Here is a 24,509-nt window from a genome sequence, read left to right as displayed (position 1 = left end):
TCTTTAGGCCACCAAAAAATTACCTTTTAGTATTACAAAGTGCAGTCCACGGATAAGACACTTTCGTGATAAAAAGGGAACCTCTCAGGCACACATGAAAGCCACCTGGCTTAAGTTCACCTTTTGGCGATGTTGAACTTCACCCGTTTCCTGAAATAAGCCAAGGTACAGAAATCCCCACACATTTTCTTCTTCTGGGACACTGCTGAACACATAGGACCACGCTTCCTCATATGACCTAGATAATAAGCCTTGCCGTCTGTCCCCTCTGTCCTGACTCCCATAACACTCGCAGGTGACAGACCTTCTATTCCTTGTTCTTTGCCTCTCATGGGTGAACCACTTAGGATGGAAGTTTGTCTTGCTAAAAATAGTTGGGCACAGAGCTAAACATTCCCCGGTTCAGCGGACTGAGAGTTCCTCTGATTACAACCCTGGCGCCCACAGTAACTCTCCCCATTACAGCTTGTCTACTCCTATCTTTTATACACTAAAAACCAAAAGCAAGCCCACTTAGACCCTCTGGTCTCCACATCTGGGGCGCCCCGCTTATTGGAGAAGACCTCATAAATGACATTTTCTACTGATTCAGTTGTCTTGCCTGCTGGGCTCCTTTCGCCCAAGCACAACCAGTAAATGAACCAAAGCAAAGTCCGGGATCGGTTTTCACGTGCACGCTCCACACCAGAGCCAGCCAGCAGAACAGGAGCCAGCAGCCTCTAGGGACCCCTGGGCGGCTCCCACGATCCCCCTCCCATGACGTCACGTCCGCCGCCCAGAGTCTTTTCCCAGGGCCCGACAAACGTCGTGGCGTCCTAACCCACAGTCCAGAGGTCGCGCCAGATCGGCGAACTGCAGTGACGCGCTATCTGGAGTCAGCCTAGATGCCGGGTCTCCGCCGGGCCGAGCGGGACGGCGCGGGTCCCAAGGCGCAGCCAGAACTCTCTGGCTGAGGAAACGACCGTCATCTTCTTCCAACTGCTACGGCAGGGGCAGCAGCCAATGAAGGCCCAGCTTCTCGGAGGCGTCGCTTCCGGGTGACGAAGGCGCGGCGCGCACCCAACTTTCCCTGTGCTGCCTCTCTAGCCTCCGGAGGCGGGCTCCTTTCTGTGGTCTTCACCCATTTCCTCCGTGGCCTCGCCGTGTTTCCAGCCCTGAGGAAAGGAGACCGCACGCCCGCGACCGGCCGGCAAGACCTGCTCTGGAGAGCGAACGCGCGTGAGGCAGGCCGAGAGAGACTGAGAGAGTTTGAACCCAAGGGAGCGGGGAGAGAGGGAAAGGACGGAGGGGGAGACAGGAGAGAGAAACAGCGAGCGCCACAGAAAGAGTTCCAGAGAGCCACGGAGAGGCCGAATGAGAGACGAAGCGGGTGGGAGAGGACGCGGAGGGAGCTGGAGCTTCAGGCAGCCAAGAGGGAGAGAAAGGGAGAAAGAACCGCCCTAGAACAGGGCAGGCGAGAGGAGGAGACCGGAGTAGGGGACGGGCCCCGAGAGAATCTCCTAGACCAGGGCAAGTGTGCGTCTGGGACCAGAATGGCCCCTTGGCCAAGGGTGAAGGGCGCTCCGAGAGGATGGTTGCTTTTCTTGGACAGCCCGTCGCTTCGCTATCAGAATGGCGTCTGGACAATCTGCGCGTTGCGTACTCTTCTTTCTGTAGCGGGAGAACGGCTGTCTTTAAGAGGGGAAATAGGAATGAAACTTCCTGTGGGCATCGTTTAGCGGCAGCCGGGGTGTCTTTGGGCCCAAATTCGTGTTTGGTTCAGAAATAACCTGTTCCTTTGCCACCGCCTCCCTCCTCGCCTCATCTCCCACCTCACAATGTGAGACTCGAGTGTTTTCGAGGAAGGCGACATTTCCAAAATGGAAACATCAGCGAAACGCTTCCCGAGGGTCAGTGGTCAGGATGTGACTTAGGCATGAGTACATATGCTTTTCGTGGGCTCTGTGGTTCCTGCATTAGCGTGCAAGTATGGACCACTGTCAAGTAACTGCAGGCTGAAGTGTGTGGTAGTCAGGGAAGAAAGGCATCTTTGGTTTTCCCCTTTGCTTGAGTACAGCAGTGGACCCCAGTGGGTTCAGAAATGTGGTGTTAGGATTGGTCACAGCTTTCCAATGGCATTTCCAGTACCATCTCCCTAGATGCACACAGCCTTCTGGGAGGTATTGGATTTGTGTGTTGACCAGTGTGTATCAGGATTGTTTTACTTCACTTGTCCAAAAAGGCCAAGTGAATGGCTTCGCTCGGATAAGCCTGATAAGCCCTTAAGTGTACCTACCAGCATGGAGAGAAAGGCCAGAGGAAGGATTTCTGTATTTGAAGGAGCAGAATTTCAACGGCTCCCAGTCAAAGGGGCAGTCAGTGTCTCTTAGCCTGGACCATGTTGGCATTGGAGACAGTGTTTGGGGTATAATTTTTGGAGGGAAGCGCTGGTTGAACTCTCTTTGGTTGGAGGTGGATTGCGCTGAAAATTGTACTTGGTTTGTGTGAAATAGTTCAGTTAAAACTAAATCTTGGTGATTCATTTTCTTTACTCATCGAGTGTGTTAAAGCTGCTCTCAAGATCAGTGTTCAGTTCTAGGCCGGGCAGTCGTTCATTATGGGGAAAATTTACGTTCCTAAAGTAATAGTGGTGTGCTATAACAGAGTTTACGTATGATATTAGGAGATTATTAGAATTTCAAGGTAAGGAGAGTGATATGAGCACAAAATGGTGAGCGTGGATTAAAGCAGGTAACGGGAATAAGAGGAGAGATTAATGTAAGGAACAGTACAGAGACGAGACCTTTGTATTTTAGCAGACCTAAGTGAGTGAGAAATGGGTAACATCACTACCTAGCCGTGTGACCTGGAGTAGCTGGACCCCTCTTATCCTCATTTACCTCATCTGAAAGTAGGGCTAATAATACAAATTGAGCATCTCTAAACTGAAACCTGAAAACTGAAATACACCAAAACCTGAACATTTTTGTGCACTAGCATGATATCAGAAGTAGAAAATTCTCTTCTGACACCTTGGAGTTAAAATGCAGGCAGGCATGGCTGGAGGTGTAGCTAGTAATAGAGGGTGTGCTTACCATTCTTGGGGCCCTGAGTTGGATCCCCAGCAAACACAATGGACGCACACACCCACAAAATACATGCACAATCACAGGTGCATTGAAATTGTTGTGGAAAATTATCTTTTGGCTATGTGTGTATGATATATATAACACAGAAATGAATCGTGTTTAGGCTTTGGTCCCATCCCCAAGATACGTCATTTTGTATATGCAAATATCCCCGAATCTGAAAAATCTGAACTGTGAAAAATTACTGGCCCTACTCTACCTGTGCTATGTGTCACACCAATCCAAAGAAAAAGCCCTTCCTGACCACCTGGGCTCCAGGCCCTCCTCTCTGTTCCAGTCCTTCCGTGGCTGCTGTTTTGAGCCTTGTTTTGTTCAGCACCTTGCCTCACAGAATGGTAGCCCTTTAAGGACTGTTATCCTGCAGGAGAATGTGTTGTACAAGAGTGGATGCAGAAAGTATGTCGGCTTGATTTTCTGTTCATCCAATGTTTGTGCTTTTTTTTTTCCTCCCCACACTGCCCGGAGTCCAGAACCATGTGTTATCAGAGCTATAGTTTTCCACTTCCTAGTGAACAGGTATTGTTATGCCAGCTCTTTCTCAGCTAGAAGTAATATATTGTGAGTGAGTAGATACAGCAGATCCTGTGCTCAAATTTCTATTCATTCAAGGGGTCGGAAGCATTGTGTCTTCTATTTCCAGGCTCTTCCTGACTGTCTACTATTAATGGAATCCCCAGTTTTTCCCCCTTTATACCATCTCTTAGATAGAATTTCACCTCCTCAGACCGAGCTCTGCCTTCAGGATGGGGCTACATTGCACATTTCACCAAAGGACCACTGAGCAGTGTGCCCTCAGTGAAGGCTGGTTGCATGAATACACCTTAGCCACTCGCGTTATGTTGTTTTGTAGATGAGAGGTGTAGATGTCACTCAGACGACTGTCAGCAGTATCTGCCATGTGAGCCCACTGATCAGTGACCTTGGTGAGCAGGTGAGCTCTTCACTGGCAAGAAGAAATTCTCTCTTAGACATCTTCCTGATGCTTTGGCCCCTCCTCAACTTTGCCAGTCCCTAAGCCCCTCCTTTGAACTCCCCTTGCTGTTCTGTCTCTTTCAGACCCACCTGCGGGAAGATCCCTAATGTAAGGACCATGTTGGTTTCTTCATTTTCTTTTACACTCAAAAGCAGGCATTGCTAGGTATTTGCTGGCTTCGCTGTTCTTTTATATGACAGTACTAATGCCATACCCTGCATTCTCAACCCAGTAGGATAGAGGCTATCCGTGGAAACACCAAAATTACAGAACACCTGCATGCAAAAGACTGGACAAACACTGGCTAATGCACTTGTTGTATGGCTGGGACTCAGACTCCTTTTCTCCGGCATTGTAGAAGGTAGGTGAACACTTTTCAACATCCTTTACCTTGCACGGGTCTCAGTCATTTACCCATGGGAATTTGCTATCTCTGGAAAAGCATCATACTAGTATTTGTTATCATTAAAGGAATCTTGTTCCTTAGAACTGAAGTTATCTTCATATGAATGTTTCATATCACTTGGGAAAGTTGGCAAAAATACCACGTACTGTTGCTGCTTTGATTGTTTTGGTTTGAGGAGGCTTTTTTTCAGTGCTGCGTATCACACTCAGGTCCATGCCCATGGCTGGCAAATGCTCTACCACTGAGCTGCAGTCCCAGCCCAGGTGTCATTATTTCAGTTGTTAAAATCAATACAACTCCCTTCATAACATTGATCACCCCAACATGCTGTGCATTTGGTTGTTTAGTTGTTTACTTTCTCTTCCCTCCAATAGAATGTAAGCTAATGTGAGCAGGGAGTTGGTGAGGTTTCTTGGACAGTATTCTGGGCACTGAGAAGACAGCCCGGCACTAGTAAGGGGTGGTAACATTGATCAGGGTGACCTGATCCCCGGACCAGCCCTGGACACAGGGACCATCCTCCAGGACTTTCCTTTCTCAGCTCTGTACCTTGAGATTACTTTCTAGCTCAGACTTCAGAGGGGGCCAAGAATCCATAGAGGCCATGCGCCGCCACCAAGGGCACGTGCATCTGGAGTCAGGCAGACCTGGTGTGGAATTCGGTCTCTTCCTGGTTGTGTGAAGTTAGGGATGTTACCTAACCTCTCGATGCAAGAATTTTCTCCTTTGCCACATGGGTCAATATGGATCCTATACAGTTGACGAGCTAAGTGATTTATCTATAGAGGATCCATATTCTTACTTCATCTGATAGATATCTGTGGATATCTACTGGGGCAGGGCTCTGTGATGGGCAAACCACACAATGTTGCTGGACTCTGTTGGGTCCTGGCCTAGTGGACGAGACAGAAAGATAACCACGTGGGACCAGCTGAGTGGCACTGGAGTTGAGAGAGGGGAGATGCTGGGTGTTGTGAGAACTCAGAGAAGGTCTGTGGTCTGGGGCTTGGGGAAGAAGCCAGAGAAAGCGTCCTGGAGGGAGTGTTGTCTGGCTGAGTCCCATGGGGTGGATAAGAACTGAGTCCTGCCAAGAGCCATCCCGTTTCCAGACTTTGTCATCAGAGACACCATGACCATCACTTCTGTGGGCTCCCTCCTAACCACAGAATGGGGAAATGACCCCATGGTGGCCAACGTGAAAGGGAGAGTCTCTGCCGAGAGCTTCTAAAGTACGTACTTCCTTGCTCTCAGGAAAGATACAGGAATAGAAAATGCCTTTCTGTACTTGGATCTAGCAATGTATGCTTGTCAGTCCTGGAACCAGTGTAGGAGAAAAGGATAGCTTGGACAGATGATCTTTGTGTGACCCACTGATCACATATCATTCCCAGCCTGGGCCCACTCTTCCTCATGACTGGTTTGTCAGATGGTAAACTGCCTTTCTCGTTAGACCTGATTGAGAGAGGTTTTCCCTTAAAGCAAAAGTAGACCTCTGATATGGTGAATAGTGGGGATTTTCCTTGAGAGACCAATATAGTGTTGTGGTTTAAGACACTAGTTCTGATTCTATGCAAGCTTCCTTTCTGCCCAGTTCTCCCACTTGTACTCGCATCATCTTGACACAATTAGTATCTTCACCTGTAAAGTGGGCTTGTAATCATTAATAATTCCCATACCCAACTCATAGGGTTGTATCTGCAAACTGTGGTGTGCAAGGAAAATAGAAAAATCTCCTGTCATGCTTGTTACTTGTCATTACAATTGCTGATGCCACCATGCGATACTTTGAAGGAAAGGCTTTCTGCTCTATTGCACACCTGAGAGCGGAGACCACAAAACTCACATGCAACTTCTGGCCAGCCTGAGAACCTTTCTTTCTCTGCCACACTCTTCTTAGCTCCACCCTCCCGAGGCCATGAGAACATGCACCCCTCATCAGAATGCTGGCTATTCCTTCTTGGGTTCCCCATCCAGGAACCATGAATACACTTCATCTTACTTTGCATCCTTCCAATTCAGTTCCATCTCTGTCCCCAGGTCAGTTGGGCCTGCTTCTTTGTTTTGGGAATGCCTCAGGACGAGTCACAGAGAATGTGACTGTGTTGTTTCTGCATGGCACTGGAAATTTTCTGAGACCTGGCCCCAGCTTCTTTCTATAAACTCATGTCCCTCTGTTCAACATTTCATGGATCTCATTCACACCAGGTTCCGGTTCCGGCCTTGCCACTGAAGTCTGTCTCTCCTTATGTCTCAAATTCCCCATTTGTAAAAGATGACCAGTCAACTCACTGTACCTACTTTAGGGATTTGTTGAGAGACTAAAATGAGAGAATAGATATAAAACCTCTAGCTCTCTTTGCCACACAGTGTTGCTGCACTCTGTAAAACAATGTTTTCTATCATACTTAGTATAATTAATCTATCACCTGGCATTTGGTAGTGTGGTAGCTCAGTGTTTTCAGATTGGACTGTAGGACAATATGGTGTTTTGGGTGTATTACACAAGGTTGTCCAGAGAAACTATACCAATAGGGTATGTATATAACTTTTCATTTATGTATGTCTATTTGTGTCTGTAAAGACATTGGTTGATTTATGGAGTTGGCGTAGGAGACCATGACTGCTGACAAATTTTAAATCTGGAGGGCAAGTCACACAGCTAGACATCCATATGTCATTTGATATTCTGAGCTTGAGTTCAAAATCTACAGGCAGGCCAAGTTCCTATGTTGCAGTCTTCAGGCTGAATTGCTTCGGTGGTCTTGAGGCTCATTGGATGGCACCAAATCACATGGAGGAGGGCAGTCTAGTGATTAAGTCTAGTGATTTTATAGGTTCACTTTATAGTCACTTAAGTCTAGTGATTTTATAGGTTCATCATACACACAGGCATCATCACAGCAACACCTACACTAGTGTGTGGCCAACCAGGCACCATACCCGAGCAAAACTTGACACATAAAATTAACTATCACCATGCAGAAGAAATAGACAGGGACATCATTTCCCAAACTGAAGCTCAGACTCGTAACCTATCTGAGTTAATTCATGTCTAGTAGTCTTTTTCCTCTCTTCAGAAGTTGCATGAACAGGCCGGGGATTTAGCTCAGTGGTTTCGCTGCCTGCTGCGCAAGTGCAAGGACCCAAGTTCGATCCCCGGTACCCAAAAAAAAAAAAAAAGAAGTTGCACGAGATGATGAAGGAAATTTGAGTCTGTGGTATTTTAAGCAGAGGTTTGATACAAGATCTTGATCCTTCTGGAGTGAGCAAATATTGAAAGAATGAAACAGAGTAAGATGAGGAAGGAAGGAAAGTCACACTGTCCCAGCTGCTCCCTTCCCCACAAATAAGAGACTTCTCTAGGCCTCATTGTCTATAATGCCTCTGGAGAGGCTCGTGAATAACATCATATGTTGGTTAGAGACAGAGCAGGAGAATGTTTCACAGAAATGATGGGGAGGGCAAAGAGTGATTAAAACATGGGTCAGTTATGAGTTGTTATTTCAAAGGCTTGTATTTCTTCATAAAAAGTGTTTATGAAAATTTTCTTCCTGCAAGAATTGGCTTTCTAAATGAAAAAGTATGATCCTGAGATGGTCCCTGACATATGAAAATTAGTTGGGAGGGAATTGGATTAAAGTCATTTTCTAAATGTTTCACAATAAGTATTCATGTGGGATGGTAATGGCCCACAAAATAAATGGAATAACTTGTTGGAAACAGAGCTTTCAACTACTGACATATTAAGAAACTCTCCTTTTCGCCGCCTGCTGCACATGCACAAGGACCCGAGTTCAATCCCCAGTACCAAAACAAAAACTCTCCTTCTAGGGTGTTTGCTTGTGTTTGTATATGCACATAGCCTGGTCATGTGATACAAAATATCTCTAATATTTTGTGCTTCCTGTCCTGATAATTTGGTTAAGAATGACTTCGAAGTACCCATGTGTTCTGAAGCAGCAAGTATATTCTTGGCTTCCAAGTTTCCCAAAAGGACAGAGCCTGAGCTCCTGCTCTAAAGTGTTGATATAGCATTTAATATTAAATTTTTTTTTCATCCAAAGTTTGGCACAGTAGAGCACACCTGTAATCCCTGCTCCTTGAAGATCCAGAGGGGCCATGCTAAGACAAGAGATTTGTAAGGTACTCCCACTCTGTCTCAAAAGTACAAGGCCAGCCTGAGCAACAGGGCCAGACCTCATCTTCAAAAACATGTAGATTCATTCAAGACATGTTTATTGATAGAATAGAGAGATGCACTTACTGTAAAAATCTACTTGTGTGGGTATTTTCATTTAGTAAGATTGACTTTTCTCCTTTTGGGATACAGTTCTATGAGTTTTAGCATAAGTGTAGATTCTTAGTGCCACCACCACAATGAGGATAGGGAATTCGTTCATCACCCCCAAAATATTTACTGCATCTACCCGCTTTGCAGCTGTATCTCCCTATACCTAATTTGTGATAAATAATGATCTCTTACCCATTCGTATTTTGTCCTTTGGGAAATGTCATAAATGAAACCAGACAGCTTGTAGCCTTCTGAATGGGCTTCCTTTATTTAACATAATGGAAAATCTTGGATGAATCCCAGATCAATACTCTACTGTTTTTCAGTGGTGAGCATTTTCCATTAAGTGGATAGCACAGTTTCTTATCCAATCATTTATTGAAAGATATTTGTGTTGTTTTTCAGCTCTGGGTAACTATGAATGGAGCTGCTCCAGACATTCATGAACTGGCTTGTGTGTGTGTGTGTGTGTGTATGTGTGTGTGTGTATGTGTGTGTGTGTGTTATCCTAAGTTTTTGTTTCTATTGGGTAGATACACAGAGAGTGAGATTTCTGGGTCCTAAGGTAAATGTCTGCTTAATTTATAAGAAACCATCAGTCTTTTTTCCAAGTGGCTGTACCATTTTTCTTTCTCACCTACAGATATGACAAATACAGCTTCTTACTTGATATTGTCTCCAATACTTGATATTGTCAGTATGTTTTGTATTACCTGTTCTAGTATGTATGACAAGGTTCATCATCACAGTTTTAATTTTCATGTTCTTTATAGTTAATGTTGACTATTTTAAGGGCTCATATTCAAGTCTTTCCTCCCATTTTCTAATTAAGTTTTGTAGTACTCTATATTCTGGATATAAGACCTTTGTGAGATCTATGGTGCTTATGCGTAGCCCCACCATCCATTGTCTCTCTCTCTCTCTCTCTCTCTCTCGCTCTCTCTCTCGCTCGCTCGCTCGCTCGCTCGCAAATTTCTCTCTCTCTCTCCCTCTCCCAATCTCCCCCGCCATTTCTGATTTTTCAATGCTGGAGGTCAAACACCAAGCCTTAAGCGCGCTAAGCAAGTGCTCTACCACGAAACTACATACCTAGCCCCCAAGTTTTGAATTTTGAGGTCCACCTTATCAATTTTCTTTCTTTCATGCATTATGCTTTTGCTTCAAGACTTGCTCATGCCTAGTCACAGATATTCTTCTATAGTATCTTCTGAGGGTAGTATCATTTTACCTTTGCCATTTAGGTCTTTGGTATACTTTTACTTAATTTTGTATATAAATCATGATGTTGGGGTTTGTACTGTTGCATATGGATATACAACATTTGTTGGAAAATTCTCCCTTCTCTTGAATTCCCGTTTATATCCCTGTCAAAACTCATTTGAAGCCGGGCATGGTGGAGCAATCTCAGAACTTGGGAGGCTGAGGCAGGAGGATCACTGCAAGTTTGAGGTCACCATGGGCTACATAGTGAGTTAGAGGCCAGCCTGAGCTACATAGTGAATTTGAGGACAGCCTGGAATAGGTAGTGAGTTCAAGGCCAGCTTCAACTATACAGCAAGACCTGGTATCAAAGAGAACTCATTTGAGGGCCAGGGATTTAGCTCAGTGCACCATGCCTGCCTCAGAAGTGCAAGGTCCTGAGTTTGATCCCCAGTACCAAAAAAAAAGAAAAAAGAAAGAAAGAAAACTCATTTGACCATATTTGTATGGATCTATTCATGGACTCTACCATTTATGGACTTATCAATCTACATGTCTACTCCTTTCCAAGAGAGCAGCACTCTCGATTACTGCAACTTTATGAGAAGTCTTAACATCAAATTATGTGATTTCTCCAAAACATTCATATTTCAGAAATTTGAAATTTCCACATGAATTGTTGAATCAGCCTGCATATATATGAATTTCCTTCCAGAATTTTGATTGGCATTTCATTAATTCTACATATCAACTTGGGAATAATTGACTTTTTTCCCCATATTGAGTTTTTTGATCCATGAACACAGCATTTCTCTCTATTTAATTGTGCCTTCTTTGATTTCTTTCTTGAGCATTTTATAGTGTTCAGCATACAGATCCCGTATATATTTTTAGTTATATACATAACTATTTTAGTTATATACATAACTGAGTTTAGAGCTATTATAAGTATTATTTTTAAACTTAGGTTTGTCATACACATATATGTGTTGACCTTGTCTCTTATATCATTACTAAACTCCGTCACTGGTTCTAAGAGTTTTGGAGGAGATGCAAGGTGTGATCAACATATACAGTGAATGTTTAAATGTTTAAAAATTTTATTACACTAAAACACTCATGGCCATTAACCTCCCTCAGAATACTCTCCCTCACTCCAAACATACTTCTCCTGTTATTCTTGCTATTTTCTGAAGGAGTTCCTCTTTTATGAGTCTTTTGCAAGCTGTGATCAAAACTACAGTGAATATTGATGTATTTCATCCAATGAAAAGGCAAGGCTCATAAAAACATTACACTATGTCCTCATTCATGTTACTTACGGGATCTGGCACCATGTGACTTCTGGCTCTTCTGCAAAGTCAAGATGACCATGAAAGGTAAACATTTTGACTCAATTCAAAACATAGAGGCAACTAAAGATGTGACAGAGGACTTCCTGAACTGCTTGAGAAAGTGTCAAGAATGATAGGATAAGTGTGTTAGAAGCAAAGGGGAGTATTTTGAGTGTGGATTAATGACTGTAATTTCTTTTTAATTTAAACATTAACTGTATTTTTTCTTTTTTCTTTTTTTTGTTTATGGAGAAAGGGTCTCACTATGTAGAGTTCAGGCTGGCCTTGAACCCACAACAATCCTGCTGCCTCAGCCTCCTGAGTGCTGGGATTACAAGCATGTACCACCACACCCAGTTCATGGTATATTTCAGTCATACCTCATACATTAGATATTCCAGGTACACAGTCATGAGGTCTATGAGAAGAGGAGCATTTTCTTCCTCCTTTCTTATTTGTATACTGGTTACTCTTCTGGCATTACCCACCACTTCGGACTTCCAGCATGAAGTTCAATAGCTGTGGTGAGAGTGGCCATCCCTATATTCTCAACTTTATTAAGAAAGGGTTCAATCATTCACCATTAAATGGGATACTAGTTGTAGGGGTTTTTATATGTACCATTTAACAGATTCAGGATATGGTATTTTATTCTTACTGTTTTGTAATTTTTAATGTCACCAGTGGATTTTGCAAATTGTCAAATGATTTTTCTCATACTTTGATATGAACTTGTCAGTTTTTTTCTTCATCTGAACTCAATGTCTGGATTGCATTGACTGGTTTTTACTTAGTAAAAGAACAACCTCTGCAGTCCTGGTATAAAACCCACTTGATCGTGATTTATGATGATATTACTAAATTAAAACTTATTTTTCTGTTGAAGAGTTTTGTCCATATGCTAAAGAAATATCAGTCTGTAGTTTGTTTGGTATTGGTGCAGTGCTAGCCTCATAAAATAATTTGGAAGAGCTCCCTCTGTTGTTTTCTGAAAGAAATTATTTAGAATTGATATAATGTCTTCATTTAATGTTTGGTAGATTTTGAAAAAAAAACTTCTCTGGGCCTAGACATCATTTTGTAATGGTTTTTAATGACCAATTCAATTTCGGTAAAAGATGTAGGACTGCACACAATTTGATCTCTCGTAAATTCTGGTAGCTTATAATTTTCTAGTAATGAGTCCATTTTGTGTAAGCTATAGAATGTATTTATGTGGAGCTGATTGAAGTATGAGCATGTTGTCCCTTTTCTGTTTTCTGGGACTATAGTGAAATCTCTTCTCTCATTACTGCGCTTGGTAAACTGTTTCCTTCCTCTCTTTTTTCCTAGTACAAGTTTATAAGAGGTAGTGTTTGGTACATTGAGTGTCTCCATCTTTTTCTTTTTGTTTCAGATCTCTTGATTTTGTCTTCTATTTTTAGTAAAAGAAATTCCTGTTTACGCATATTAAGAATTTTTACCAGATGTAAAGCCAGAGGTCCCAAAGGCAAAAATTCCAAAGGATGTGTCACCATGGTACAAATACTTCCAATTTAATAAAAGTCTACTTTATGAAAGTATGTAAATGCTTATGACAAGAGCATGTGTTAGTCACACATTGCCCATTCTTACAGTTATTCTTGAGAGTAGATTAGAAAGAGTCAGCAAGGGCTGGGTGTGGTGGCATATGCTTGTAATACCAGCACTCAGGAAGCTAAGGCAGGATGATTATGAGTTAAGAGTCCACTCTGGACAATTTAGTGGGACTCTGTCTCAAAAATTTAAAAATGAATAAAAAGAGCTGGGGTATAAATCACTGGTTAGACCACGCTAGGTTTGCTACCTACTATAGGAAAAAAGAAAAAGATTTAATACTGTTCTTGACATTTCAACTTTGTACATTACAATGATTGGTGTCATTTCTACAACCTTTGTGATGTACCATCGACATTTTAAGCTCTGGACCTATATTATCTCATGTAATCCTCCTAGCAAGCACAGGAGGTGGGTCACATGATCAACCTCATTTTATATGTAGGAAGTAGAAGGAGAGAAAGTTTAAGTGAGATGAATAGTCATGAGTTTTCTTTCTTCTCTTTTCACCCTTCATTGCAGTCTGGTATCTGCTGGCCGTGCACTTTCCTACCTCCAGTCTAGTTATTTGAAAACCTTCAGCTTCACCTGATCTAGACTCCAGTGCCTGGCAGAGCTTCTAGCTCAGACAAGACCTCCATGGATCCTCTCCAGAAATGGAATCCAGGGTTGATTTCTGGATCTTCCCAGATGCCCACCACAGAGACCTCCCAGGAAGGCGCAGCAGCCTCTCAGCCTTCCTCCTCAGAACAGCTAATGATGGGCCTCAGTGACCTGAGCATCAGTCCTGGCTCCAACCCCGCTGTGCCTCTGCAAGAGGGACTGTTCCAGCAGCAGCACAGGGAGAAGACTCTGCTGGAGCAGCACTGGGAAAGGCTGGGGTTCCCTCAGAAGAAGAAAGCATTCCTGGGGCACTTCAGACGCAGGCACCGTGATCACATGGCACCTTACCCAGTCGAAAGGGAAACCAGGATCTCTTTCCCAGGTGATAGAGCTCAGAATCAATTCAGATGCCAATGTCGATACTGCCAGGGCCACATGCCAAATATTTCTGGGGTCACTGGGGAGAGGAATGGGAACCCCAGTCCTTCCTCCTGGGAAACCCTCGTGCAGGGTCTCAGTGGCTTGACCCTCAGCCTGGGCACCAACCGGCCTGGCATTCAGCCAGGTGGGGTGCAGCAGCAGCAGCAGCAGCAACAGCAGCAGCAGCAACAACAGCAGCAGCAGGAGCCAGAGGAAAAGCTCCAACTGGAGAGGCAGCAGGAAAGCAAGAACATGTTCCAGAGGCTGTTCAAGCAGTGGTTGGAAGAGAACTGAGATGCCCATCTTCATAGAACAAAGACCCTTAGGGATTCAGACAGTACTGTGTTGCCAGCTCTTGGGAGGTGGGCTTCTTTTGGGGACCAAACAGTCACTATCGGAGGAGGAATCCCAAGACCTGTGTTATGACCAAGAAGGTCCTCATCTTTCCTGCCTGTCATTTGTGGAGCACTGAGAGGCGTTCAGGGACCGAGGAGACTGCACACCAGTGTTCCCCACCTCCTCTCATCTGGTTCCCATGCCACGTGTTGTCAATTTTCCAGCCTACATCTCCATCTTTGCTCCTTAACTTGTTGTCAGGGAGATATCTTTATAAGATGTCTGTGTAGCGTGAATGCCTTGTTGATGTCCATGTGATTTTGTACCATTTTACTGACTGCCACCCAGGAACAGAGCTAGGTCTGTTTGAAATGGGGGCACTTGACACTGAGATCTAGGTGCAAACATCTGCTGCCAAACAAAGTGTGGGAAAGGGATGTGGAATTGGAACTTGATGGTTCACCATTGTACTGTCAGTGTAAACTATTATGACTATGATAAGCTGACTGTATGTGTTTCCCTGCCGCTTAGCAATTGAGTAGTTAACCCCCCTGCAAGACTTTCACCTGGGTACCTCATCGCTAACACCAAATAAACATATGTGTGAAAGGAAAGTAACATTAGAATGCAGGTTTGTTATCGATAGTGTTTTGTTTCTTTTTGGATCTCAGATCACTACCTTGAAATCCCCAACTAGCAGGCCGGAGTGTATCAAGAGGAGCTCTGCACCATGGAGATTTGGAAGAAGGGAAGGGGGCAGGCCCAGAACACAATCCAGCCACTCTTTGAGTGGGACCAGCATTCATACCAGCCAGGCAGTGAGGTTGGAAGAAAGTCCTCTGGTACATAGGGGTGGAAGCAGAGGCCACTGCCCCCAGGAGGTGCCCCTGAATGTTGGCACTGGTGCCCTGAATGAGATTTTCAAGAGCCTTTCCTTGCTGCCTGGTACACTGGGTCGGTGACTGTGAACAGCAGTTTTGCACCTGCTTCCTGAGAACCAGAATAGCATTGAGTTATTTCAAAATCCTACTGGAATTTAGACATGTGTCTTTTAATTTCAAGAAGCCTGAATGATTAAATTTACCTTCTTTTCCCCTACAGAATCCTGTGATGTGCACCCACCCAGCCAGGGACCTGAGATTTCTTCTGAGCCAAAACCAATCTGCATTGTGTCAGTCTCTGTTTAGGGAGGCCCCAGGACTGCATTGGTGTACAAATTTGTGTCTCCTGCTGGTAGAAGTGACGTGAGAGCAGGTAAGTTTCTTAGGTTGGAACTTGGGGTCTCGTCAGAGAGCTTGAGAGTTAAGATGACTCTGCCAGGATCGTCTCCTAGGTTCTCCCAGGGCAGCTTTTCTTTCTTGATACTCAGAGGCCTAAAATCAGGACAGTGATTTGGAAGGGTGTAGAAGGATAGCATAGCAGTGCACTTTTGTGGACGTTTACTCAGTGTCTCTCTTCTGTGACTCTTCTGTGTATTCATGATAGTTCACTCATTTCATCCTGTCTTAAAGACCCATCATTTAGCAACAATGCCAGTTCCACATTAGGGGCCATGCCAAGGTCACACAAGTATCAAGAGGCCAAACTGGCACATGAGCTTAGGCAGGCTGCATTCTAGCTGGTACAACTAACCCATTCTTCTCTGTGAGAGCTGGGGTGACATGAGAACCCCAGTGGACATTTCATTGTTTTAAAGAACCAAGTCTTGCTGAGATGTGATGTTGAATCCTCACCACTATCAGGTGAAGTAGAGGTAAGTACTCCCACTTTGCTGCAAGTTCACAGAGGTTGTGAAGTACTGGCCAAAGACACAACCTTTTGCCTGACCCTCCATACACCAAACCACACACTGTACACCCTCTAGGCCAATCGGTTGGCCACAAAGTTTTGTAGTGTCAATGACAGTCAAGCATTGAACCAATCACCGATGTTTTCTCACTTGACTTCTTCCCAGTCTATGCTATGCTGACTTCTGCGGTAGGGCAATGAAGAGGAATTGCAGAGCTGGTCCTGGTCCTCCAGTATTGAGCATTACATTAATAAGACACTGCTCCATTTTCTCCTGCTATGTCAGAATACCATGCACTAGGTAGTTTATATACAAAACAAGTTTACTTCTACAATTCTGGAGACAAGGCCAAAATGAAGGTGCTGGCATCTGATATCTTTAGAGAGCCTTCTTACTGAGTCCTTACATGGTAGAAGATCCAATGTCCTGGGGAGGGGATGAGTATTACATTCTCACATGTCAGCGGAGCCAAACTCACTCCTACAAATCCTATTCTTAGCTCTATTTATACATTCATGAGGATCATGCCCTCCTGACCTAAATATATCCCATTAAGCCTGACCTAACACTGTAACCTTGGGGATCGGTATTTATTGTGACTCCTGGAGGTGACTTAAAACATTCAAGCCTTGGCATACACTGTGGATGTATTTATGACAAAGCAGTTGATCCCCTGTGTGGCATCAATTGCCAGACAATAGAGAGGGGAGAAGGATCCCCATTGGGTAAAGTAGACATAAAGGGTTTGCTGAAGTATTGCTGCAGAGTGAATCAAGGCCTACCACAGATTGTGTGGGTAATGCCAGAGGACATAAGTGAAGGAGGTGGCCACACCGTCTCTCCCCCTTCAAGTCTTAATCTGCATCCCCGTGTCTGGGATAAAGGAGAGGATCTGGGGGTGACATCTGATACATTATCAAGCTACTGACTAGGAGTTAGAATCTGGGGATGTCTGATAATATACATGTCCAATTCTAGACCAGGCACTGAATTAAAAGCACCAGCAGACAAAATATTGGCGCAGCGGAATGTACTAGTAGAAAATCTGGACAGATTTAAAACCTGAAAGGAAATGGAAAGAGGAAATGTAAAACCTTCCCTCAATTGAGAGGTAAGGCCCAGCTATCTTCATGGGTGAATTTTATCTGACATTTCAAGGAAAAATAATACCAGTCCTTCTCAAACTAATCCAGAATATGGAAGGGAGGAACATTTCTCAATTCATTCTATGAAAACAGCATTATTCTGTTAATAAACACAGACAAGGTAGCACAAGTATATTACAAACTAACATGAATCACAAATATCTATACAACAATACTTCAGAAAATATTGACAAAATCTAGCAACATAGTTTCTGCTAGAGATATATGGTGGTTAACATTCAAAATCAATTAAGATAATACACCCTGTTACTAGAATAAGGAACATAAATCATATGATCAGCTCAACAGAGAAAAAGCATTTGAGAAAAATCTAAGACCCATTCATAATGAAAACACTTAACAAACGGGAAGAAACAAGGAAAACCCTCAGCCTATAAAAAGTATCTATAACTAACCTATAGCTGTCATATGCTGAATAGCAGTGAAAGAATAAATCTCCCAAGAGAACAAGGCAGGGATGTCTGCCCCCACTGTGGACAAAAAGTAAATGAAAATGCATATAAAATTAAATGGGGAAATACATATCCATTCACAGATAAGGATTTCACTCCTCAAAATTCAAGTTGAAACTTAATCCTCAATTTGAGATCAGAAGACATGGGAGCAGAAACTTTTAAGAAGAGATTAGTGCTCTGAGTCCTTAATGGATTAGTTCATTCATTCCATTAATAGAATTAACTAGTCAGTAGGTTACTCTGGATAGTGGGTCACTTATGAAAACTGGTTTAGCCAGGGCTCTATTACATTCCTTATCTCCCTGCCACATGATGCCCTGCTTTGTCTGGAGACTACCAGCAAGAAGACCATCACCAGATGCCAAAATAAACCACTTTGCTGTATACCTTACCGTTTTGGGGTATTGTGTTTGGAGCAACAGAAAACAGATTAAGACAACAGGATATTAAGATACTCATGGCTAATGTTTCATGATGACCCCAAAGTGAAAACAATTTAATGTCTACCTACTGGTGATGTAATAAAGCAAAGATATATTTATACAGTAGAACATGACTAAACATTGTGGAGGAACAAAGTGTTCACATATGCTGCAATGTGTTTGAACCTCAAAAAAAGACTTTGCCAAATATGAAAAACCAGACACAAAAGACCATTTATTGCATGTGTGGGTTTATAGGAAATATCCAGAAAGGGCAATTCCACACAGTATAGAGATTAAGAGCTGCTTGGGCCTGGCAGTAGTCATGACTACGACCTGGGCTCCAACACGCAGGCCCAGAACCTGCCAATCCTGAGCCAACCTCAGCAGGGTCCTTCCCCTGATTCACTGACATCCAGCTGCTGTTGCTCTGGTTCCTGGTGCAGGACTAGAAGGCTTCCTTACCCAGCCAGGACCATTCTCTGGGCCTACTGGGACCGTTTCTAGTAGTCTGAGATCCACTCCTTCATTAGGATTATATCCCACAGCCTTTCCCTCCAGAGCTCTGGCAAAAAAAAGGGGGGGGGGGCTCAGTTTCTGTGACCACTAGAGAGCACTATTGCACCTCCATGCAACCCTCTGTGCCCATCATTGCAACCTTCCTGTTACAGAAGAAAAAAAAAAAGAAACATGGAGCTTTTTTCCACTGAAGAAGCCTTTGTCCTCCATTTCACAGTCTAGGGCAACCTGGGAGAAGAAATTCTGAAAGTGCTTTTGGGAGATTCCTGGCTAAAACTCAGGCTTCAACATACCTTGTGCTTTTCTGAGTAGCATTTCTCCTGTAGCTGCCTAGGCAACCTAGCAACTTCTATTTCTACTTCTCTGAAAGATTGGTCTCTCAATCTCCCTTTGCTCCACTTGTCCTGCTCCTGAGCTTTATGAGCTTTTATTCCCATGTTGCATCACTACACATGTAATTGAAACGAAAATTTCTCAAGCAATGAACTATAACAAAATCATTCGTACTTATAAACCAAATCTCCCAGCAGTAACCATTACTTGCATTTTGTGACAATTTCCTTAGATGAGTTTTCATCTATAAAAATACATTGTAGAAGCCAAAGTATAAATAAAGAAAATGAAAGATAGATAGTAAGAAACAGAGATTGTACTCAAATGGGAAGGGGGACTACAGATGGAAGAGGGTGAGAGGAGAGGGAAAGGGGAACTGAAAAGCACTAATGCATTATGAACTCATACCAACTGCCCAACGTAATTGTAATCATTGCTGCAAGAATGTACTAAAAAGCTAACATTTTTCACAACTGCATTGCATATTGCTATATATGATGGCGTCATTTCTTTTACATGTTTTTGAAAACTCACGTTTGTTGAATTATGACACAGAATCACACCAACGTGTTGACAACACAGAATCTAGTATGAATTCCCCTTTCCGAACAACCATTAAAAAACAGCTGAAAATTTTACCGAAAACGAGACAAAAATTATTTACCGTTAGACATGGAAAGGAGACAAGACCCCAGAACCTTTATCTAAATTAAAACAGCATCAATTTTCTTCCAATGGAGAGGAGCCATCTTTGATTTGCTTTGTGTTTATACAGCATTCTTTGCTCAGGACACAAACGAAACATTACCCATGACTGTGTTCTCAATACAGACATTGGTTGAATACATGAACAAGGGCCTGATTTCTTCTAGATAATTTTCTTTGTAGACATAGTGTGAAACATAGATTTCTAAAGATACTCTTTGAACACTTACTTAGAGGGCTTGTATTTCCACTGAGCACATTCTTGTGAACAAGGAGCATCTTCCCACAATTTTTTAAAAATGTTACTCAGCTGTTTTATGATTGTAACATATAGATTCTAGATAGTAGACCTTTGTCTGAGGAACAGCGGGTGAAGATTTTTTTCCCACATTGTGGGTTATCTCTTCACACTGCTGGTGGTTTCTCTTGCTGTGCAGAAGCTTTTTAATAAGAAGAGATCCCACTTGTTGATTGTTTGTGCTAGTTCACGGGCAACTGAGGTTTTGTTCATAAAATCTTTTCCTACACCGATGTCTTCAAGAGTTCTACCTAACCTCTGTTCCAGCCGGTTCAGCGTTTCTGTTTTAATATTTAGATCCTTAATCCATTTCGATTTTTGTTTAGTGCATGGTGAGAGATATAGGTCTAGTTTTAATCTTTGGCAACTTGAACCCCAATTTTTCCAGCACCATTTATGAAAGAGGCTATCTTTCCTCCAGTGAGGGTGTTTGGCTCCTTTGTATGACTGTAACATAATTGGGAGGAGAATGACTTTTCATTCATCCTTGTACTGGGGACAGGAAAGCATTCTGCAACTTACATGTGTAATCCACAGGCTTATGCACCAGGGACGGGCTGAACACTGGTGCCCTCCTTGACGAGTCCTGAGACCCTGTATAACTGATGCCCCCAGCGGGTGCCACAGCTTCCACACGTACAAATTAAGAGTACAAATATAGAATCTGCTTCAGGGGGTGCTGGCCTGCATAAATAGCAGTTTGCGTCGTGACAATCTAACCATTAATTCCACTTTGTGGTGATTTTCTTTAGAGGTGTTTCATCTACAGAAATTCATTTTCCACATAGTGAGATCCATGTGTGCATCATAACTTCAACATCTGTCTCTAAATACACATTTACGCTTGTGAGAAATTGGTTTCAACATCAGAGTTGTTTGAGAACTATTAGAAACCTTTGGTAAACATTGGAAGTTTCTGTAAAACTTACTTTCAAAATATAATATCTGGTGTAGCCAGGCATGGTGGAGCACAACTGTAATCCTAGCACTGGGGAGGCTGACGGAGGAGGATTACCGCAAGTTTGAGGCCAGTCTGGGCTCATCATGGTAAGTTCAAGGCCAGCCTGAACTACACAGAGAGGCCTTGTCTAAAAGGAAAAAAAGAAAAGAAAGAAAGAAAGCAAAATGCAATATCTGGTGTTGCAAGCACAACTATCACCATGCTCCTTTATGAGGGCAGGAGCTACGGTGTCTGATTCCCTCTTTAAACATCGGCTGCTGAAAGACTGAGCAGCACGTGACTGGGTGTTCTGCACAATCACTAACAAATAAAATGACGTTTGTAGTCAGTTTCCTTCTTCTTTACTTTTATCTGCATATGTTTGTAGTACATTATGATTACATTCACTGTAGGGAATTGACACATGTACGGAACACATTTCAATTATTTCGCTCTTCCTCCTCCCCCTTTTGTTTTTCCAGTCACAGATTCATTTATTTATCTTAAGAGACTTTCTAAAGTCCATTATCATCTATACAGATTGAAAATCAGACTAATAGTCCAAAGAACATATAAAACATGCAAGGCAAATGTACTATATAGTAATTTTTCTTTATGTAGATCAATGGTTTAACAGCGTTGGAATGTTAGCAACATTTTTCTACGAGATTTTGTTTATTTTCTATGTTTTTAATATTTCTTAAAAACCAGTTTTATGGTCTGGAAATATAGCTCAGTGGAAGAGTGTTCTCGTGGCATGCAAGTAGACCTCACCACAAGAAGAAAAAACATCTGTCTCTCTGCCAGGTCAATTCATTTACTGGAGATCCTTTGACTTGTTGGTGACAGACTCAGAACAGCGTTCAGGTTTTTGTACTCTAAACACTAAATTCCATGAAAATTCCTGTGAGGCTCAAGTAATTAAGATGTAGCATACAACTGCCTCGATAGAAATAGATTTTTTTAATTAATTAATTTTTGTTTATACGTACATTTATTATTGGGTTGAACCCAGAGGGCACTGAGCCACATCCCCATCCCTGTTTGATTTTTATTTAGAGACAGGGTCTCACTAGGTTGCTGTCCTCAAAATCAAGAGCCTCCTGCCTCTGCACCAGGAATAGATAGGATTACAGGTGTATTGCCACCAAGTCCAGATAGATATTTCATTTTTGCTGCATGTGTTTTATCAGCCCTTACTATATTGATTGTATTTCCACAGGACACTGCCCTAGATCCAACCGGTGCACTCAACTGAGATTCTGCAATTATCACAATATTATTTGTTACAATAACCAAGCACAAGTCCAGATGATACTTCTGAAGCTGCTTGGGGGGAAGCATCACATTAATGGAGAAAAAGTTGCATGTTTATTGCCAAAGAAGTCTTCATTTTAAACAGTGCCGGACAAAAATAATTCGACAGCTTCCTGCCATAAAGACATTGTTTGACTTGGACATGCACTTCGTCACTAATTTTTACTTCTCGCAAGGGCTTATGGACGACCACACTAGGGCCAGGGTTCAAGAGAACTTTCACTTCCAGTCCCAGCTCCTCCCATCTTTCCTATTTTAAAAGCTCCCTTCATTCTCTGATCTGCCATATTATGGAGAGAAGCAGGGAAGGAAGAGCATCCAGGGAAGGAGATGGTAAGAGAGCCCCCTTTTCCAATATAGTGCCTTCACTCTTTTCTTTTATGCACTGGAAAAAATATATATATATATATATTTATTTTAAAAGATACTTTCACTTAAGCATACAATTTGAAATCCAGTACTCTACGTGATCCATTAGTTTTCCTGTGCGCTTTCTATCCCATCCGATAAAGGAAGATGGGAGAGAAATGAAATTATTAAAGAGTAAACATAACCAGGCACACTTAATATTAAACAACGAAAAGTAAACTCTAAGCTTCAGGGCACAACATTGTCCAGCTGCTATACTGGCCTCAGCTCAATCAAGGGATTATTTGAAAAACAACACATTCATTTTTCTCGTGTGTGTGTGTGTGTGTGTGTGTGTGTGTGTGTGTGTGTGTGAGAGAGAGAGAGAGAGACAGAGAGACGGAGGGGGGGTGTCTCACAGTGTAGTTCAGGCTGGCCTCCAACGACTGTGTAGCCCAGGCTGCTGAGGGACTCCTGACAATCCTCCTGCCTCAGCCTCCTGAGTGCTTCGATTACAGGCATGTGCCACCGTGCCTGGCTCCCATTTTTCTTTAGGTTAATCCATTTTCGCTGATTTATTAAGTAGACGAGTCCATACCCTAACCAAAGAGCATAAAAGTGCACAGACTGTTGGATCACTTAAAAACAGACTTCAGAGAACACTGAATTTTTTTTTTAGTCAGTTTTATGATGACTCTTTTCCAAAAACAAATTGTAGTACCATAGTTCACATTAGTTTGTTACAGACACCCATGGGTTGCACGTAAACGACGCAGGCCGGGATCGCAGTGCATGCCAGTGATCACAGCGCTCTAGGAGGCCGACCAGGAGGATCCCACTTTAACCCACCTTTGGGCAATTTAGTGACTGGCCCATGCCCTGTCTCAGAATAAAAAACTGAAAGGACTGAGAATGTAGCTCAGTGCGAACCTCCTCGGTTCAATCACTGGTACTAAAAATAAATAAATAAATGAACAAACCAACAAACAGAGAAACCTCGCACACGTAACTTCCATGAGACACGGCACAGGCGTTTTGTTAAAATGTAAGATGGGTCAGGTGTGTGTCCCTTGATAGGGATGGATCCACAGCTCTGAGGCACATTTACCCGGGGTGTCAAGTTTCCCTTTTGGACTCTTTATGACAATTTGTTGTCAAATTAATTCCTGTGCCTATGAAAAACGTCTACTTCCCCCAGGAAATACACAATGAAAAATAAAATCCCTTCTTTCATGCACACCCAGAGAAATGTGCCCTCCCAAACTTTCTCTTTGTGACTATTTCATCAGGATAATAACCTCTGTCTCTCTAAACAGCAGGCCGGTATTGCTGCGTCCTAGTATTATAGGCAGCTAACTTAGATAGACATTAATATGCAGTTAGAGAGGGACTGGGGCCTCAAGGAAGTCAGCACAAAAAATAAAGACATCTGATACCCAGATGGATGAGCAGATCTTCCGGACCCATCCCATTCCAAAAGTGCCTTTGATCTTTCCAAGTACCCTTGGTAGGTCACTCATTTTACCTATGGGATCAGTATGAGCTAAGCAGCTATACTGGTAATCCTAAAGCTTGACTGGAGTTTGGCCCACGTTGTGACCTTGCTGTATAAATTACCCCTGACAAAGGTCCTCAGTGCCCACCCGCTGGGGACCCCTCCTGGAAATCCAGGACCTATTCTTCTCCTTATTTCTAATAAAACTCTCCCAACTTCGTCCATTGGCTTGCAACTTCATCCCATGTTGTGGGAACACAAACGAGGCACATTCAGCATCTAACAGGTCCGGAATTATATTTCTTCTATATCACTGTTGTTCCTTGGACAGGATCTGTTGAGTTCTTATAGCAACTGAGGATTTCAACCACTCTGACACAATACACGGTCGGTATTTTCTGCAAAGATCTCATGGCCGGAGGCCCTCAAATCTAGGGTGTCCTCCCTCTGCTCGAG

The 24,509-nt window shown here is 43.0% G+C and overlaps 1 protein-coding gene across 18 annotated transcripts; it reads left to right on the top strand.

The window, feature by feature from the left end:
- Nucleotides 1–741: 741 nt before the first annotated feature.
- LOC101705185 (protein FAM156A/FAM156B) lies at nt 742–24,275 on the top strand. 18 transcript variants are annotated; one of them, XM_087189678.1, is made up of 4 exons: nt 742–4,059; nt 4,337–4,462; nt 11,195–11,377; nt 13,430–14,880. In XM_087189678.1, exon 4 carries the CDS (start codon nt 13,547–13,549, stop codon nt 14,222–14,224), a length of 678 nt encoding a protein of 225 aa, XP_087045804.1. In that variant the 5' UTR covers nt 742–4,059; nt 4,337–4,462; nt 11,195–11,377; nt 13,430–13,546; the 3' UTR covers nt 14,225–14,880. The 18 variants fall into 18 exon arrangements, 17 of the variants coding, with proteins under 17 accessions (XP_087045804.1, XP_087045795.1, XP_087045807.1 ...); XM_087189669.1 differs by having other exon boundaries at nt 4,334–4,462; XM_087189681.1 differs by lacking the exon at nt 11,195–11,377 and having other exon boundaries at nt 748–1,218; nt 3,979–4,059.
- The last annotated feature ends 234 nt before the right edge of the window (nt 24,276–24,509 follow it).

This window comes from Heterocephalus glaber, unplaced genomic scaffold (genome assembly GCF_053883595.1).
Source record: "Heterocephalus glaber isolate CG9 unplaced genomic scaffold, H.glaber_assembly_v1.0 deba00001545, whole genome shotgun sequence".
Taxonomy (NCBI): Eukaryota; Metazoa; Chordata; class Mammalia; order Rodentia; family Bathyergidae; genus Heterocephalus; species Heterocephalus glaber.
Note: the sequence above shows the minus strand (reverse complement) of the source record. Positions and strands in the feature narration are given on the sequence as shown.